General features: G+C 47.4%; 1 protein-coding gene across 1 annotated transcript in view; it reads right to left on the reverse strand.

Moving 5' to 3' along the window:
• The window catches only part of LSM4 (LSM4 homolog, U6 small nuclear RNA and mRNA degradation associated), a 79,867-nt gene that overhangs the window by 31,052 nt on the left and 28,176 nt on the right, over nucleotides 1–20,639 (reverse strand). Inside the window, exons 2-4 of the mRNA XM_063916299.1 lie at nucleotides 18,846–18,887; nucleotides 10,917–11,015; nucleotides 1,531–1,714 (exon numbers count right to left, since the gene is read on the reverse strand). Of these exons, the coding sequence (XP_063772369.1) occupies nucleotides 1,531–1,714; nucleotides 10,917–11,015; nucleotides 18,846–18,887 (325 nt within the window). The remainder of the gene's footprint in view (nucleotides 1–1,530; nucleotides 1,715–10,916; nucleotides 11,016–18,845; nucleotides 18,888–20,639) is intronic.

The raw sequence follows: 20,639 nt of genomic DNA on the forward strand, positions 1-20,639 counted from the left end.
AGACGGAAGTGAGGTAACAGTTCATGGCGGGAGACTCGCGGAAACTGCTCATGAACTGGGGGAGGGGCGACCAGGAGAGCGTCTAACTCCCCACCGCTGACATCAACCCTAGGGATCGCAGCCTCATACTAATCCTGGTGCCTTATGATCCCTAAGGCCTAGCGCTGGAGCACCCGTGGTGGCGGCGCATCAGTTACTGTTTGGTAGTCTCCCCGACTACGTGGAACCAATGCCTTAACTTCTCCCCGTGCTCCGGCCACAGCCTGGTAACGTCTGCTGGATCTGCTAGTATATCCGACACAGACGCCCGTCGAGACAGCACTGTACACATGGGTAAGCGTTGTTGCGACCCGGCGGAGAGTTGTTGGAGTGACTCTTTCCAATATGCGTATAAGACGCTGGTAAGAAAGATCGCTCAAAACATAGTAAGACTATAAAAATAAAATAAGACAGCTTAGGGCTGCCAAGAACAGCAGCCCTCTGACCATGGTCCGGCTCCTGCCACACCAAACAAAAAACGGACTTGCCTGAGCCAGTGGGCGGGAATATATGGACGGGCCCGTTGCATCCTGGGAGGACTGAAACCTTGTAATCGTTTGGTGTCAATCCGCTGTCGCTCCATCATATTCCATTGTTATCCTGTGGATAACCTGTGGACCCTGCCGGAGAAAATTTAATACTGGTGTTCTCTAGGTCTCCACACAGTGATTCCAAAAAAAGATTTTATTTTACAATTTAGAGCCAGTCCAAAAAATAGTGTATGGACGCTGAAGAGAACAGAAATTCTGCTCACACTGCAATCTGTGAGAAACATTGCACTAGCAACCTGTGAGCGCTCCAGAATAGTAATGTGCGGCGAGGTAAATGGCTGGGGAGGGACACATGGGGATGGGTCTGAATGCTTGGAGCCCGTCTCACCCCCTACTCACTGTAACGCTTCCCCTTACTACACTAAAGTACAGTGTCCATTGAGTCTCCTACCTGCATCCCTGTGTCTTCTCTTGCTGCTGCTGCCGACTGAGTTCAGACTACAGTGCACTTGGCATGCCTCCATTAGCTCCCTTTCTGTGAAGCGTTACTGCCCATGGTGTGGCCCCGCCCCCAGCTCTGCAAAGCAGTGTCTGACTGTAAAACAGAGGCAGAGATGTTGCTGCCTCATCTCCCTGCAGCTCCACAAAGCTGGTGAGAACTATAAAAATAATCAAACAAAGAGGATGTTTATGTTATAAATATCTTCTTTGTATTATTCTAATCATTTTACTAATCAGTTTGACAGGTAATATGACAGGGGAAGCTCCCCTGCCTATTGATTGCACGTCCTTGCTTTAGAAGTCCTTTTATAGGAGCTGCTTGCTTCAAATTGGCTGAGACCTCTGGGAAACTGGTAGCATAGCGGTCAGCTGACCAGAAGGACGATTGTGTCCTTAGCCGGGGTCTAACTGAATATGCCCCCGTGGATCAGTTAGCAGGGGTAATTTACCACGGCTAATTGAATTCCCCCATAGCATACTATACAAAAACTAGACTTACCTCGCCCAGCTCCTCCACCTCCTCTACCTTTCATCTGCTTCTGTTGCTGCATTCCACCACGACCTCTGCCCTTTGACATCACTTCCTCTTTTACCATATCAATAATTTCATCAGGGATGCGTAAGTATTTAATAGTACTGCCACGTATATAGCACTCAGGCATCCTCCAAAATTTGTCGCCATCCTGTTAAAAAGAAAACACAACCTAATTATATGATAATTTTAATGCAAGAGAACATGTCCATATGCTCAGATGATGTTCAATGTGATGTAATTAAATTACTACAGACACCAAGGACAATAATTGAAAATCTAGTATCAGGCTAAACAGACCAATCGGTGGGATGATGGGAGCTATAGTTTAAATACAGCAGCAAAGCTACTTTATGATAACATATCAGCTTTCCTAATACATTTGATGATTTATTGTAAACAAATGTTATGACCTTTGTGAAAACATTAAAAACATAGCAATGACCGTTAATTTTTTTTTTTTTAAAGTACTGAGTGGGTGTTTTTTTTTATTTTAGAAATGGTTGGTTTTGAAATACTGACCATAGTTCTCAAAATACAATATGGTTACAATAGCTCTTCTACTCTGCTTCACCACTTAACTGACTAGTTTTCCCCTCAAAACAGTTTTTATAGTTGTTTTTTTATTTAATATAGTTTAATTATTTTTATTTTTTTTACATATTTAAATAAGAATTTACTTACCGATAATTCTATTTCTCATAGTCCGTAGTGGATGCTGGGGACTCCGTAAGGACCATGGGGAATAGCGGCTCCGCAGGAGACTGGGCACAAAAGTAAAAGCTTTAGGACTACCTGGTGTGCACTGGCTCCTCCCCCTATGACCCTCCTCCAAGCCTCAGTTAGGATACTGTGCCCGGACGAGCGTACACAATAAGGAAGGATATTGAATCCCGGGTAAGACTCATACCAGCCACACCAATCACACCGTACAACCTGTGATCTGAACCCAGTTAACAGCATGATAACAGAGGAGCCTCTGAAAAGATGGCTCACAACAATAATAACCCGATTTTTGTAACAATAACTATGTACAAGTATTGCAGACAATCCGCACTTGGGATGGGCGCCCAGCATCCACTACGGACTATGAGAAATAGAATTATCGGTAAGTAAATTCTTATTTTCTCTAACGTCCTAAGTGGATGCTGGGGACTCCGTAAGGACCATGGGGATTATACCAAAGCTCCCAAACGGGCGGGAGAGTGCGGATGACTCTGCAGCACCGAATGAGAGAACTCCAGGTCCTCCTCAGCCAGGGTATCAAATTTGTAGAATTTAGCAAACGTGTTTGCCCCTGACCAAGTAGCTGCTCGGCAAAGTTGTAAAGCCGAGACCCCTCGGGCAGCCGCCCAAGATGAGCCCACCTTCCTTGTGGAATGGGCATTTACAGATTTTGGCTGTGGCAGGCCTGCCACAGAATGTGCAAGCTGAATTGTACTACAAATCCAGCGAGCAATAGTCTGCTTAGAAGCAGGAGCACCCAGCTTGTTGGGTGCATACAGGATAAATAGCGAGTCAGATTTTCTGACTCCAGCCGTCCTGGAAACATATATTTTCAGGACCCTGACTACGTCCAGCAACTTGGAGTCCTCCAAGTCCCTAGTAGCCGCAGGCACCACAATAGGCTGGTTCAAGTGAAATGCTGAAACCACCTTAGGGAGAAATTGAGGACGAGTCCTCAATTCTGCCCTGTCCGTATGAAAAATTAGGTAAGGGCTTTTATAGGATAAAGCCGCCAATTCTGAGACACGCCTGGCTGAAGCCAGGGCTAACAGCATTACCACCTTCCATGTGAGGTATTTTAAGTCCACAGTGGAAAGTGGTTCAAACCAATGTGATTTTAGGAATCCCAAAACTACATTTTAGATCCCAAGGTGCCACTGGAGGCACAAAAGGAGGTTGTATATGCAGTACCCCCTTGACAAACGTCTGTACTTCAGGAACTGAAGCCAGTTCTTTTTGGAAGAAAATCGACAGGGCCGAAATCTGAACCTTAATGGACCCTAATTTTAGGCCCATAGACAGTCCTGTTTGTAGGAAATGCAGGAAACGACCCAGTTGAAATTCCTCTGTAGGGGCCTTCCTGGCCTCGCACCACGCAACATATTTACGCCAAATACGGTGATAATGTTGTACGGTTACATCCTTCCTGGCTTTGATCAGGGTAGGGATGACTTCATCCGGAATGCCTTTTTCCTTCAGGATCCGGCGTTCAACCGCCATGCCGTCAAACGCAGCCGCGGTAAGTCTTGGAAGAGACAGGGTCCCTGCTGGAGCAGGTCCTTTCTTAGAGGTAGAGGCCACGGGTCCTCTGTGAGCATCTCTTGAAGTTCCGGGTACCAAGTCCTTCTTGGCCAATCCGGAGCCACGAGTATAGTCCTTACTCCTCTCCTTCTTATGATCCTCAGTACCTTGGGTATGAGAGGCAGAGGAGGGAACACATACACTGACTGGTACACCCATGGTGTTACCAGAGTGTCCACAGCTATTGCCTGAGAGTCCCTTGACCTGGCGCAATATCTGTCTAGTTTTTTGTTGAGGTGGGACGCCATCATGTCCACCTTTGGTTTTTCCCAACGGTTCACAATCATGTGGAAGACTTCTGGGTGAAGTCCCCACTCCCCCGGGTGGAGGTCGTGTCTGCTGAGGAAGTCTGCTTCCCAGTTGTCCACACCCGGAATGAACACTGCTGACAGTGCTATCACATGATTTTCTGCCCAGCGAAGAATCCTTGCAACTTCTGTCATTGCCCTCCTGCTTCTTGTGCCGCCCTGTCTGTTTACGTGGGCGACTGCCGTGATGTTGTCCGACTGGATCAGCACCGGCTGACCTTGAAGCAGAGGTCTTGCTAGGCTCAGAGCATTCTAGATGGCTCTTAGCTCCAGGATATTTATGTGAAGTGATGTCTCCAGGCTTGACCACAAGCCCTGGAAATTTCTTCCCTGTGTGACTGCTCCCCAGCCTCTCAGGCTGGCATCCGTGGTCACCAGGACCCAGTCCTGAATGCCGAATCTGCGCCCCTCTAGAAGATGAGCACTCTGCAACCACCACAGGAGAGACACCCTTGTCCTTGGAGACAGGGTTATCCGCTGATGCATCTGAAGATGCGATCCGGACCATTTGTCCAGCAGATCCCACTGAAAAGTTCTTGCGTGGAATCTGCCAAATGGAATCGCTTCGTAAGAAGCCACCATTTTTCCCAGGACCCTTGTGCATTGATGCACTGACACTTGGCCTGGTTTTAGGAGGTTCCTGACTAGCTCGGATAACTCCCTGGCTTTCTCCTCCGGGAGAAACCCCTTTTTCTGGACTGTGTCCAGAATCATCCCTAGGAACAGCAGACGTGTCGTCGGAATCAGCTGCGATTTTGGAATATTTAGAATCCACCCGTGCTGTCGTAGCACTACTTGAGATAGTGCTACTCCGACCTCTAACTGTTCCCTGGACCTTGCCCTTATCAGGAGATCGTCCAAGTAAGGGATAATTAAGACGCCTTTTCTTCGAAGAAGAATCATCATTTCGGCCATTACCTTGGTAAAGACCCGGGGTGCCGTGGACAATCCAAACGGCAGCGTCTGAAACTGATAGTGACAGTTCTGTACCACAAACCTGAGGTACCCTTGGCGAGAAGGGCAAATTGGGACATGGAGGTAAGCATCCTTGATGTCCAGAGACACCATATAGTCCCCTTCTTCCAGGTTCGCTATCACTGCTCTGAGTGACTCCATCTTGAATTTGAACCTTTGTATGTAAGTGTTCAAGGATTTCAGATTTAAAATAGGTCTCACCGAGCCGTCCGGCTTCGGTACCACAAACAGCGTGGAATAATACCCCTTTCCCTGTTGTAGGAGGGGTACCTTGATTATCACCTGCTGGGAATACAGCTTGTGAATGGCTTCCAATACCGCCTCCCTGTCGGAGGGAGACGTTGGTAAAGCAGACTTCAGGAACCGGCGAGGGGGAGACGTTTTGAATTCCAATTTGTACCCCTGAGATACTACCTGCAGGATCCAGGGGTCCACTTGCGAGTGAGCCCACTGCGCGCTGAAATTCTTGAGACGACCCCCCACCGTACCCGAGTCCGCTTGTAAGGCCCCAGCGTCATGCTGAGGACTTGGCAGAAGCGGGGGAGGGCTTCTGTTCCTGGGAAGAGGCTGCCTGCTGCAGTCTTTTTCCCCTTCCTCTGCCCCGGGGCAGATATGAGTGGCCTTTTGCCCGCTTGCCCTTATGGGGACGAAAGGATTGAGCCTGAAAAGACGGTGTCTTTTTCTGCTGAGAGGTGACCTGGGGTAAAAAGGTGGATTTCCCAGCCGTTGCCGTGGCCACCAGGTCCGATAGACCGACCCCAAATAACTCCTCCCCTTTATACGGCAATACTTCCATATGCCGTTTGGAATCCGCATCACCTGACCACTGTCGCGTCCATAACCCTCTTCTGGCAGAAATGGACAGCGCACTTACTCTTGATGCCAGAGTGCAAATATCCCTCTGTGCATCTCGCATATATAGAAATGCATCCTTTAAATGCTCTATAGTCAATAATATACTGTCCCTGTCCAGGGTATCAATATTTTCAGTCAGGGAATCCGACCAAGCCACCCCAGCACTGCACATCCAGGCTGAGGCGATTGCTGGTCTCAGTATAACACCAGTATGTGTGTATATACTTTTTAGGATATTTTCCAGCTTTCTATCAGCTGGCTCCTTGAGGGCGGCCGTATCCGGAGACGGTAACGCCACTTGTTTTGATAAGCGTGTGAGCGCCTTATCTACCCTAGGGGGTGTTTCCCAACGCGCCCTAACCTCTGGCGGGAAAGGGTATAATGCCAATAATTTTTTAGAAATTAGCAGTTTTTTATCGGGGGAAACCCACGCTTCATCACACACCTCATTTAATTCATCTGATTCAGGAAAAACTACGGGTAGTTTTTTCACACCCCACATAATACCCTTTTTTGTGGTACTTGTAGTATCAGAAATGTTCAAAACCTCCTTCATTGCCGTGATCATGTAACGTGTGGCCCTACTGGAAAATACGTTTGTTTCCTCACCGTCGACACTGGAGTCAGTGTCCGTGTCTGGGTCGACCATCTGAGGTAACGGGCGCTTTAGAGCCCCCGACGGTGTTTGAGACGCCTGGACAGGTATTAACTGTTTTTCCGGCTGTCTCATGTCGTCAACAGTCTTTTGTAAAGTGCTGACGCCATCACGTAATTCCTTCAATACGACCATCCAGTCAGGTGTCGACTCCCTAGGGGGTGACATTACTATTACAGGCAATTGCTCCGCCTCCATACCATTTTCCTCCTCATACATGTCGACACAACGTACCGACACAGCACACACACAGGGAATGCTCTGATAGAGGACAGGACCCCACTAGCCCTTTGGGGAGACAGAGGGAGAGTTTGCCAGCACACACCAGAGCGCTATATATATTCAGGGATAACCTTATATAAGTGTTTTTCCCTTATATAGCTGCTGTATTATTAATCTGCCAAATTTAGTGCCCCCCCTCTCTTGTTTTACCCTGTTTCTGTAGTGCAGGACTGCAGGGGAGAGCCAGGGAGCTTCCCTCCAACGGAGCTGTGAGGGAAAATGGCGCTTGTGTGCTGAGGAGATAGGCTCCGCCCCCTTCTCGGCGGCCTTTCTCCCGCTTTTTTAAGGAAAAACTGGCAGGGGTTAAATGCATCCATATAGCCCAGGAGCTATATGTGATGTATTTTTAGCCATCTAAGGTGTTTTTATTGCGTCTCAGGGCGCCCCCCCCCAGCGCCCTGCACCCTCAGTGACCGGAGTGTGAAGTGTGCTGAGAGCAATGGCGCACAGCTGCGGTGCTGTGCGCTACCTTATTGAAGACAGGACGTCTTCTGCCGCCGATTTCCCGGACCTCTTCAGTCTCCTGGCTCTGTAAGGGGGCCGGCGGCGCGGCTCTGGGACCCATCCATGGCTGGGCCTGTGATCGTCCCTCTGGAGCTAATGTCCAGTAGCCTAAGAAGCCCAATCCACTCTGCACGCAGGTGAGTTCGCTTCTTCTCCCCTTAGTCCCTCGGTGCAGTGAGCCTGTTGCCAGCAGGTCTCACTGAAAATAAAAAACCTAAAACTAACTTTTCACTAAGCAGCTCAGGAGAGCCACCTAGTGTGCACCCTTCTCGTTCGGGCACAAAAATCTAACTGAGGCTTGGAGGAGGGTCATAGGCGGAGGAGCCAGTGCACACCAGGTAGTCCTAAAGCTTTTACTTTTGTGCCCAGTCTCCTGCGGAGCCGCTATTCCCCATGGTCCTTACGGAGTCCCCAGCATCCACTTAGGACGTTAGAGAAATTATACTATGCACATCTGCAGAATGGATCACAGCGTCAAAAACTGGAGGACATTGTGGGGCGGCACGGTCGCATGTGATCTGACCATACCAGTAAAGTGGTTAAAGCCATTATAGCTAACACTTATTCTTGTGGCTTGTTCACACAACAAAAGCAAAATGTAATCTATAACTCTGGGCCTTATTCAGCAAGGGCTGCTAAAGTGATGCGATTGTGTTATGCCCCTTTTAGGCCCAGTGCACATGCGCAGGTCCCGATCTGGCAACCATTATTATGCTGGGCGGCCTTGCCCTGTGCAAACGTGGCGCGTGGTTCATGAAATATCCTAACTGCCAAACAGTGAGCACAGGGCACAGAACCCGCAGCTGACTGAATAGGCCCTTATGTAGGCAGGTCACTGTTCAGTAGTTCGTACTACTGGAGTATAAATTGAAATAGTGGAGCCGAAGACACAGGGGCAGATGTATTGAGCCTAGAGAAGTGATAAAGTGGAAGGTGATGAAGCACCAGCCAATCAGCTCCTAACTGTCAAGTTACAGGCTAGTTTAAAAAAATTACAGTTAGGAGCTGATTGGTTGGTGCGTTATCACCTTCCACTTTATTACTTCTCCAGGCTTAATACATCTGCCCCACAATGTATTATCCTGCACATTTCTGTGAAAACCAGTACCTTTTTTTTTTTTTTTAAATCAACTAATCTTTATTAGTTCTAACAACAAGAAAATCAAATATACCCAAGAACAAACATACAAAAGAAAACAATTTAAGTTACAGTAGCACAATGTTAAGGCCCATATAGACGGGCCGATGCAGGAGAGATGTGTGCTGAGCGAACCGCTCAGCACACATCTCTCCCGCCGCTCAGCACAGCGCGATCTGTGCTGAGCGTGCAGGGGGGAGAATGGGGGGGCCGCTTACTTCACCCAGCGGGTGAAGTGAGCGACCCACTAGATTGGCCTGCACGGCAGGCCAATCTAGCAGCAGCGATAGCGATGCGCTTGGCTGCGTATCGCTATCGCTGTAGGGGGTACACATAGAGCGATCCCGCTTAAATTCTAAGCAATCTAGTCAGATTGCTTAGAATATCGCTCCGTGAGTACCCCCCTTAAATCAGAGAAATGTGGTACTTGAAATCATACAGGTGTATAGTAAAAAGTCAGGGGATTAACCGAAAAGTCTTATCAAGTAAATACAATGGGAAAACGTGCCACAGACAAATCATACAACGGAAGGCATCCTGGAGGGTCAAATGTGTGCATCATCCAATAATTCAAAGTAACGGGTCACTGGTGCAAGCCAAACCTTAGCGGTGATGTTTATCTACTGGCAACATCTAATTTACTACTAAATAATAACATTAAGGACGGAATCCAAAAGATTTCCGCCTGAAGCCAATAGATGGTGCCCAAACCGGCTAACTGTACCTTAAAACTTGTTTTTATTATCAGCGAATGTTTGCCTGGCTCCCCGGGGATCAGCACAGTGTACCACAGTCGCTGTAGCCAGGACAGAGCAATGTGTCTCCCTCATGTATAACCTATCCAATGGGGGGTGGGCAGATATGAGAGGGAGATGCTGATTGCGCTGCCTTGGCTGCGATACACGGTGCTGATCACCCCCACCTCTGGGGAGTTATGTTTTATCTGGCCCCCCTCTGCTATTTTTGGACCCCATTGAGCAACTGTTACATAAGATATGTGTATGTCAGACACGGAGGCAGGCAGGCGCTGCGGTCAGTGACAGCCTGCGTTCAGTGAAGCAAGAAGGTGCTGCGGTCAGTTAGGTACTGCCTTTCTGTCAGTAGTCTCCCTTTATTGTTTATAGTTGGATTTGTCAACATATGGTCATGTAACAGTTGGAAGTTCAACTATGCAGTTACGCTGAGAACTGTGCAGTAACTGGAAAATAATGCATGGTCATGTGATCTAATGTGTCCAATCAAGTTAGCAAGTTTTCTGTCATTATACTATGCCACACATACATATATTAGAAATCCAATTAGTCATACAATACAAAGATGCAAAGGCATAGTGTAATACATAGCGCATTAGCGTTAGTGCTTTAAACAAAACTAATTAGTTCAGTAAGTCTATTTTAATTAAAAATTGCATGGTTTCCAATATATATTTTTTATTACACATATGAACTAGTTAACTATAATTACTGAGGAATCAGATGATGGGACGGGTAATTCATGCGTAAGTAACATCAGAAGAAGGTTGTTTTTTTTCTCTTTTATATATAACTTACTAGGCATGTAGTTCAATTTGCAATTTGTCTAAAAGGAGTACAAACCTTTATGGCCAAAAGTGATGTCCTAAATAGCTAACGGCCTGAGGCTGAGCCTTGAGTGTGAAGCTGCAGGCCCTGTCGGGTCACTGTCCGCCTGTTAATTGCTATAACTAGCAAAAAATGGACACCACAAATCAGACAGGTAACAAAGCTGAAACCTCCAGTCCCCACAGTAATGATGAAGACAGGAGGTGGTTCCAGTGAAGGAGGAGCCACGGGTCAGTAGATTACAGCTATATGTAATACGAATGTTTATATGAAAATGGGACTGTAGAGGGCCCTGCTCGCACAAGGGGATATGGACACAATAAGGAGAAACAGGCAGAGTAGAGGAGGGCAGAGAATGCAGAGTTAGGAGACAGGGTGCTAAACTATGGAAAAATAAACCTATACTTTTTTTTTGGGGGGGGGGGGGGGGGGGGGGTCGGAGACGATCTCTTATGCAAAAAAACATATCGGTGAATCATCTATATATAAAAACAGATTGAGCAATTCCAACGTGTTGTGATAACACTGTAAGACCTGTCTCTTCTAAGGGGGTTGCTTAATTTGTGTTGTGATGCTTCTAGTCAGGCTGTGGTGGGCAAGGGCAATGGCTATATGATCATTACTCATAGGGCTACAAATAGTGTATTGGAGAAAATGTACAACATACATTGAAGTATTTTATGCTACTGTTGCATTAATCTAAAAAAAATAAACTTAAAACATCTAAGGTTGCTTATAAGAACACATACCCTTGAAGTACAAATGACTTCACGCAGATTAATATTCATCCAGTTGTCACAGCTCACCAAGTGCCCGTTATATGTTTCACCATTCTTTAATTCCACCAACTACATTAGAGAAAGAATAACATTTTGGTACATTCACAATTGATATTTATGGCTGCACATACACTCAAGGCACGTAATGGATAATCTTAAAACCTGGACTGTTAGCGTGCCCCGAGGACAGAAGGGGGGATATCCAATTAGATTCAGCAGATGAAAACAGGCAGATATTGCGATAAATGACCATTATCATGGTATCCTATTACAGGCCATTTTCATCGGGCAAAAAAAGGACCCGCAAAAACACATGGATTTGGGGATAAACCCCCAATCCCATGGGTTATCGCGGCTCCATCGGCCTGCTTATTGTGGATTATGTTTCAGGTACCCGAGTCACCTGAAGCATTATCTGCAATAAGTGTCGGCATCGGGGGGGGAGGAGCGTGCCGCATCGGCGCTAATAGGATAGCCGCCGGCGATGCAATTGTATACCCCCCAAGTGTATGGAAAGCACTAGGTAGAGCAGATCTTTGGTTGCAGTATATAATAAGAATTTACTTACCGATAATTCTATTTCTCATAGTCCGTAGTGGATGCTGGGGACTCCGTAAGGACCATGGGGAATAGCGGCTCCGCAGGAGACTGGGCACAAAAGTAAAGCTTTAGAACTACCTGGTGTGCACTGGCTCCTCCCCCTATGACCCTCCTCCAAGCCTCAGTTAGGATACTGTGCCCGGACGAGCGTACACAATAAGGAAGGATTTTGAATCCCGGGTAAGACTCATACCAGCCACACCAATCACACCATATAACTTGTGATCTAAACCCAGTTAACAGCATGATAACAGAGGAGCCTCTAGAAAAGATGGCTCACTACAGCAATAACCCGATTTTTTGGTAACAATAACTATGTACCAGTATTGCAGACAATCCGCACTTGGGATGGGCGCCCAGCATCCACTACGGACTACGAGAAATAGAATTATCGGTAAGTAAATTCTTATTTTCTCTGACGTCCTAGTGGATGCTGGGGACTCCGTAAGGACCATGGGGATTATACCAAAGCTCCCAAACGGGCGGGAGAGTGCGGATGACTCTGCAGCACCAAATGAGAGAACTCCAGGTCCTCCTCAGCCAGGGTATCAAATTTGTAGAATTTTACAAACGTATTTGCTCCTGACCAAGTAGCTGCTCGGCAAAGTTGTAAAGCCGAGACCCCTCGGGCAGCCGCCCAAGATGAGCCCACCTTCCTTGTGGAATGGGCTTTTACAGATTTTGGCTGTGGCAGGCCTGCCACAGAATGTGCAAGCTGAATTGTACTACAAATCCAACGAGCAATAGTCTGCTTAGAAGCAGGAGCACCCAGCTTGTTGGGTGCATACAGAATAAACAACGAGTCAGATTTTCTGACTCCAGCCGTCCTGGAAACCTATATTTCCAGGGCCCTGACAACGTCTAGCAACTTGGAGCCCTCCAAGTCCCTAGTAGCCGCAGGCACCACAATAAGTTTATTCAGGTGAAACGCTGAAAACCACCTTAGGGAGAAACTGAGGACAAGTCCTCAATTCCGCCCTGTCCGAATGGAAAATCAGATGCGGGCTTTTACAGGATAAAGCCGCCAATTCTGACACGCACCTGGCCCAGGCCAGGGCCAACAGCATGACCACTTTCCATGTGAGATATTTTAACTCCACATATTTAAGTGGTTCAAACCAATGTGACTTTTGGAACCCAAAAACTACATTTAGATCCCAAGGTGCCACTGGAGGCACAAAAGGAGGCTGTATATACAGTACCCCTTTCACAAACGTCTGAACTTCAGGGACTGAAGCTAGTTCTTTTTGGAAGAAAATTGACAGGGCCGAAATTTGAACCTTAATGGACCCCCATTTCAGGCCCATAGACACTCCTGTTTGCAGGAAATGTAGGAATCGACCTAGTTGAAAATTCCTCTGTCGGGGCCTTACTGGCCTCGCACCACGCAACATATTTTCGCCAAATGCGGTGATAATGTTTTGCGGTTATATCTTTCCTGGCTTTGATCAGGATAGGAATGACTTCATCCGGAATGCCTTTCTCCTTCAGGATCCGGCGTTCAACCGCCATGCCGTCAAACGCAGCCGCGGTAAGTCTTGGAACAGACAGGGTCCTTGCTGGAGCAGGTCCCTTCTTAGAGGTAGAGGCCACGGATCCTCCGTGAGCATCTCTTGAAGTTCCGGTTACCAAGTCCTTCTTGGTCAATCCGGAGCCACGAATATAGTGCTTACTCCTCTCCATCTTATAATTCTCAGTACCTTGGGTATGAGAGGCAGAGGAGGGAACACATACACTGACTGGTACACCCACTGTGTTACCAGAGCGTCTACAGCTATTGCCTGAGGGTCCCTTGACCTGGCGCAATACTTGTCGAGTTTTATAAACATGTGGAAGACTTCTGGGTGAAGTCCCCACTCTCCCGGGTGGGGGTCGTGTCTGCTGAGGAAGTCTGCTTCCCAGTTGTCCACTCCCGGAATGAATACTGCCGACAGTGCTATCACATGATTTTCCGCCCAGCGAAGAATCCTTGCAGCTTCTGCCTTGCCCTCCTGCTTCTTGTGTCACCCTGTCTGTTTACGTGGGTGACTGCCGTGATGTTGTCCGAATGGATCAACTCCGGGTGACCTTGAAGCAGAGGTCATGCTGAGCTTAGAGCATTGTAAATGGCCCTTAGCTTCAGGATATTTATGTGAAGTGATGTCTCCAGGCTTGACCATAAGCTCTGGAAATTCCTTCCCTGTGTGACTGCTCCCCAGCCTCGCAGGCTGGCATCCGTGGTCACCAGGACCCAGTCCTGAATGTCGAATCTGCAGCCCTCTAGAAGATGAGCACTCTGCAACCACCACAGGAGAGACACCCTTGTGCTTGGTGACAGGGTTATCCGCTGATGCATCTGAAGATGCGACCCGGACCATTTGTCCAGCAGGTCCCACTGGAAAGTTCTTGCGTGGAATCTGCCGAATGGGATTGCTTCGTAGGAAGCCACCATTTTTCACAGAACCCTTTCATTGATGTACCGAGACTTGGCTCGGTTATAGGAGGTTCCCGACTAGCTCGGATAACTCCCTGACTTTCTCCTCCGGGAGAAACCCCTTTTTCTGGACTGTGTCCAGGATCATCCCTAGGAACAGAAGACGAGTCGTCGGAATCAGCTGCGATTTTGGAATATTGAGAAACCAATCGTGCTGCCGCAACACTACCTGAGATAGTGCTACACCGACCTCCAACTGTTCCCTGGATCTTACCCTTATCAGGGAATCGTCCAAGTAAGGGATAACTAAAATTCCCTTCCTTCGAAAGAGTATCATCATTTCGGCCATTACCTTGGTAAAGACCCGGGGTGCCGTGGACCATCCATACGGCAGCGTCTGAAACTGATAGTGACAGTTCTGTACCACAAACCTGAGGTACCCTTGGTGAGAAGGGTAAATTGGGACATGAAGGTAAGCATCCTTGATGTCCCGAGACATCATGTAGTCCCCCTTCTTCCAGGTTCGCAATCACTGCTCTGAGTGACTCAATCTTGAATTTGAACCTCCGTATGTAAGTGTTCAAGATTTTAGATTAAGAATCGGTCTCACCGAGCCGTCCGGCTTCGGTACCACAACAGTGTGGAATAATACCCCGTTCCCTGTTGCAGAAGGGGTACCTTGATTATCACCTGCTGGGAATACAGCTTGTGAATGGCTTCCAAAACTGCCTCCCTGTCAGAGGGAGACATCGGTAAAGCCGACTTTAGGAAACGGCGAGGGGGAGACGTCTCGAATTCCAATTTGTACCCCTGAGATATCACCTGAAGGATCCAGGGGTCTAATTGCGAGTGAGCCCACTGCGCGCTGAAATTCATTGAGATGGGCCCCCACCGTGCCTGATTCTGCTTGTAAAGCCCCAGCGTCATACTGAGGGCTTGGCAGAGGCGGGAGAGGGCTTCTGTTCCTGGGAACTGGCTGATTTCTGCAGCCTTTTTCCTCTCCCTCTGTCACGGGGCAGAAATGAGGAACCTTTTGCCCGCTTGCCCACGAAAGGACTGCGCCTGAGATTACGGCGTCTTCTTATGTTGAGAGGCGACCTGGGGTACAAACGTGGATTTCCCAGCTGTTGCCGTGGCCACCAGGTCTGAAAGACCGACCCCAAATAACTCCTCCCCTTAATAAGGCAATACTTCCAAATGCCGTTTGGAATCCGCATCACCTGACCACTGTCGTGTCCATAACCCTCTACTGGCAGAAATGGACAACGCACTTAGACTTGATGCCAGTCGGCAAATATTCCGCTGTGCATCACGCATATATAGAAATGCATCCTTTAAAATGCTCTATAGGCAATAATATACTGTCCCTATCTAGGGTATCAATATTTTCAGTCAGGGAATCCGACCACGCCAACCCAGCACTGCACATCCAGGCTGAGGCGATTGCTGGTCGCAGTATAAACACCAGTATGTGTGTAAATACATTTTAGGATACCCTCCTGCTTTCTATCAGCAGGATCCTTAAGGGCGGCCATCTCAGGAGAGGGTAGAGCCCTTGTTCTTACAAGCGTGTGAGCGCTTTATCCACCCTAGGGGGTGTTTCCCAACGCACCCTAACCTCTGGCGGGAAAGGATATAATGCCAATAACATTTTAGAAATTATCAGTTGTTATCGGATGAAACCCACGCATCATCACACACCTCATTTAATTTCTCAGATTCAGGAAAACTACAGGTAGTTTTTCCTCACCGAACATAATACCCCTTTTTGGTGGTACTCGTATTATCAGAAATGTGTAAAACATTTTTCATTGCCTCAATCATGTAACGTGTGGCCCTACTGGAAGTCGCATTTGTCTCTTCACCGTCGACACTGGAGTCAGTATCCGTGTCGGCGTCTATATCTGCCATCTGAGGTAATGGGCGCTTTAGAGCCCCTGACGGCCTATGAGACGTCTGGACAGGCACAAGCTGAGTAGCCGGCTGTCTCATGTCAACCACTGTCTTTTATACAGAGCTGACACTGTCACGTAATTCCTTCCAACGGTTCATCCACTCAGGTGTCGACCCCCTAGGGGGTGACATCACTATTACAGGCAATCTGCTCCGTCTCCACATCATTTTTCTCCTCATACATGTCGACACAAACGTACCGACACACAGCACACACACAGGGAATGCTCTGATAGAGGACAGGACCCCACTAGCCCTTTGGGGAGACAGAGGGAGAGTTTGCCAGCACACACCAGAGCGCTATATATATACACAGGGATAACCTTATATAAGTGTTTTTCCCCTTATAGCTGCTGTATTTTTAATACTGCGCATAATTAGTGCCCCCCTCTCTTTTTTAACCCTTTCTGTAGTGTAGTGACTGCAGGAGAGAGCCAGGGAGCTTCCCTCCAACGGAGCTGTGAGGGAAAATGGCGCCAGTGTGCTGAGGAGATAAGGCCGTCGAGAAGGGGGCGGAGCCTATCTCCCGTTTTTCTGTGTATTCTGGCAGGGGTTAAATTCATCCATATAGCCCAGGAGCTATATGTGATGCATTTTTTGCCATCCAAGGTGTTTTTATTGCGTCTCAGGGCGCCCCCCCCCAGCGCCCTGCACCCTCAGTGACCGGAGTGTGAAGTGTGCTGAGAGCAATGGCGCACAGCTGCAGTGCTGTGCGCTACCTTGTTGAAGACAGGACGTCTTCTGCCGCCGATTTTCCGGACCTCTTCTGTCTTCTAGCTCTGTAAGGGGGCCGGCGGCGCGGCTCTGGGACCTATCCATGGCTGGGCCTGTGATCGGTCCCTCTGGAGCTAATGTCCAGTAGCCTAAGAAGCCCAATCCACTCTGCACGCAGGTGAGTTCGCTTCTTCTCCCCTTAGTCCCTCGATGCAGTGAGCCTGTTGCCAGCAGGTCTCACTGAACATAAAAAACCTAAAACTAAACTTTTCACTAAGCAGCTCAGGAGAGCCACCTAGTGTGCACCCTTCTCGTTCGGGCACAAAAATCTAACTGAGGCTTGGAGGAGGGTCATAGGGGGAGGAGCCAGTGCACACCAGGTAGTTCTAAAGCTTTACTTTTGTGCCCAGTCTCCTGCGGAGCCGCTATTCCCCATGGTCCTTACGGAGTCCCCAGCATCCACTAGGACGTCAGAGAAAAATAATTTATTACAACACAAGAGCACAAGAACAGGGTGCAATCAGTCTCTGACAGCAAGTTCAATAATCATTGTTATTTAATGGTTCCGAATCAGACACCCCATGATCCAAGATTTGTTTAATGACGAGTATCTTTGAGGGTGAATATGTCCATATTCACAGAACACACAAGTTCACCCAATGGTTTCAATGACATGGCACTGATTTACTACATGTTATAGCCTCAGCCCAAAGTACGTGTATGAAACGGGTACAGTATGATATACCAGCGGCCATGATGCCGGCCGTCAATATACAACGGCATCCCTTCACCAGTATGTCGGCAGCGTGGCAAGCGCAAAGTGTCCCCTTGCAGGCTCGCTGCACTCACCACGCTGCGGGTTCGGTGGCTTGGTGCCCTTGCCACAGTTTCTATTCCAACTCTATGGGTGTCGTGGACACCCACGAGTGGGAATAGCCCGTTAGCCGGGATTCCAGATGGCGGCAATGTCAGCGGTCGGGATTATGGCGTCTGTATCCTGACCGCCAGGATCCCAACTGCCAGCAACCTAACTGCATCCCTATGAAACAATCCCCGACCACCATCGACCAGTGACTCTCTTTTAGAAGAATGGATCAGTAACTCTCCTGAACAATGTTAAGTATTTGTGCGCTCAATACCATGGGGAACATAGGCCATAGCAGTAGGCCAATGCCCTGTTACCTATATTGGCATTTCCATTTTCCTCACAACCTGCAGTTTGCCATTTATAGGATCCCTGAATAATGCCGTGTCATATTGCTTTTCATCGTGGTCTACGCATTAAAAAAAAAAAAAAAACACACACACACACCACACCCCAACCCCACAAGGTAATCTCAGAGAAGGAAATCATGCAAAATATCGAAAAATGAACAGGAAATAAATGAAAAAAGTTCTGGGTTACCAAATGAAATTCTTTTTACAACCCTTGACAGACATTAAGCAACTGAAGTGTCCTTTAATGTTGCCAGGTTCTTAAAGGCAAGCATATACCATAGCACTGTGCATACTGATCCAAACCTCCCTCCTTATTTATATCAGCAACATCACTAGTGCTTGCCCAATGCTGCCCTGATGCCACTGAAAGCGCCAAGCATTTCTTGAAGGCGCTAGTGTGCATCATTTGGCAAGGAAGTCGTTAGAAATAAATTAGATGAGATTTCATCTCATGAGAAAACAGTAAATACTGGAAGCCATAGTCTACTTCAGGTGTCTAATGAGTTTTAGTTAGGCCAACTGCAGGGTATCCAGATGATAGATCAACAGATAAAAGGTCGACACCAAATGAACAACATGCATATGGTCGATGTGGTCAAAAAGTCGACATGACAATGGTTGACACTCACTACTGTCGACATGAGGTTTTTTTATTTTTTAAATTTATTTTTAGGACTTTTTCATACTTCACCATCCACGTGGACTACAATTCAATTCGAAAACGGTAACCTGTGCCGAGCGAAGCACCTTGCTCGAAGATACGAGGGGACCACGTGCTGGAAGGGATATTTTGACACCAAAATAACATAAAAAAACCCTCATTTCAACATCTTCATGTGTCTGCTTTTTGACCATGTCGAGCTTGTGCATGTCGACAATTTGGTGTCAACCTAGACATTGACGACATTCTGACTGTCGACCCTTTGATCCATAATCCAACAGCAGATAGCAACTACTATGCAACAAAATAAAACGTAATTACTTTAAATAAGTTAACTTACCATTGGGTGGTTCTGGGCAGTTTTCAACAAAGATAAAGGAAGCTGCAGGACAAAAGAAATCAGCATATGTCAGCACATTTCCTTACCTACAGAAGGTTCTATATGCAGTAAATGAACGCAGCACAAGACCTTAGAATACTGATCCATTGGGCAGCAACTACACAAGTCCACAAGCATTCGGGGAAAGTGTACAAGCACCAACGTCTATTTTCAGGCTGCATAAGTAGCATTCGTCTCTCAAACATAGTGCTGACTGGGATAAGAGATATAGAAATGTATATGCTTTTAATATAATAGCTCCGGTCAAGTCGGCACCGCCCTAACATCATTTCTGCAGACTGGGTTGCAGCGACACAGTCACCTTGGCAGGTGGTATGATTTATAATCAAGAAAAACAGGTAGCACCCACTATGGTGTTTCTTTATTTTCATCAAACCGGCATACAACTTGCTCACAGATGAACCATGACAATATGATAATCATATCTTGGTCAGGTCCCAACCCTATGTAAAGTCTCGCCTCCACATGAAGGAAACAAAAATCACAATCCACCTTAAATACTAGCCTCAATCAGTAGCCATTACCACATGTAAGATGCCGGCAGAAGTGACTAGTGTTCACGTTAGTCTTTTTTAGTGAGGCACTTCGTCCTGACTTATTTTTTTTTAAAACCGAGAAATGAGCCCTTCCCTTAACTGAACACACTGCTAACCACCGTACCAAATCAACATTGTAGGAGTTCGAGAAGAGGTGAACCTCCTTTACTTGTTAGGGAGAGGCTAGCTGGGTTTGCCTGTTCCCCCATCTATGTCCGCGCAGTACGTGCACCGAGCTTGTGTTCCAGGGGCAGTTATTGCCCTGCTGGCACCAAGTGTTGGGATCAGACCAGCATGTGGACAGCACGGGGAAGCTTCTCTGGGCCCCTGGTCACAGCTCATGTCTCTGCCACATTGGTGCTGGTGTTACACGGTGATGGCTGCATGTTTTGTGTGGCAGTGATAAATAGGCGACACCATGTTACACTGTTCTCTGTCTCCGGACTACAGTGTGTCTTTTTAAGTATGTGCGCCATGTCAGACGTGCACACCACAGAGGGAAAATTCTCTGTTACTGGCTTTTGTAAGCAGAAGGTCTGATCACTCCTATCATCTCTTCCTAATTTTCTGTTTTAAGTTTGGATTATTACTTTTTATTGGGGCTGAATGTGAAAGATTGAGTCTATGAACAAATACTGCGGATTGCTCATCGCTGTATACAATTGGTGATGATGTTTTGACTTGAGGGCATTATATTACATATAATGTTACACATTGACTATATACATAAGGGATCAGTACTAAATCCCGCTGGACGGGATCCCGGCGGTCAAAATACCGACGCTGGAATCCCGACCACACAATCCCGACAGGGGTAGCGAGCAGAACGCGGCTCCTTGCGGGCTCGCTTCGCTCGCCACGCTGCGGACACGGTGCCTCGCTATGCTCGGCACACTATTATATTATCCCTCTATGGGTATCGTGGACACTCACGGAGGGAGAATATGTCGGGATTGTGCTGGTCGGGATTCCGGCGTCAGTATTTTGACCGCCGGGATCCCTTCCAGCGGGATCTTGACCGCCTCCCATAAATAATTTTTATTTAGCTCTAGTGCTGAATCCATCTAAAATTGTGCCTTTCACAACTAAAATATGCCCTGCTTAGTATTCAGACCCTACCCTAAAAAAATAAACACCAAAAACGTGAACACCAGGTGTTGTAATGTACATTTACTCTAAATAAGGGGTTATGCAACAT

This window comes from Pseudophryne corroboree, chromosome 1 (genome assembly GCF_028390025.1).
Source record: "Pseudophryne corroboree isolate aPseCor3 chromosome 1, aPseCor3.hap2, whole genome shotgun sequence".
Taxonomy (NCBI): domain Eukaryota; kingdom Metazoa; phylum Chordata; class Amphibia; order Anura; family Myobatrachidae; genus Pseudophryne; species Pseudophryne corroboree.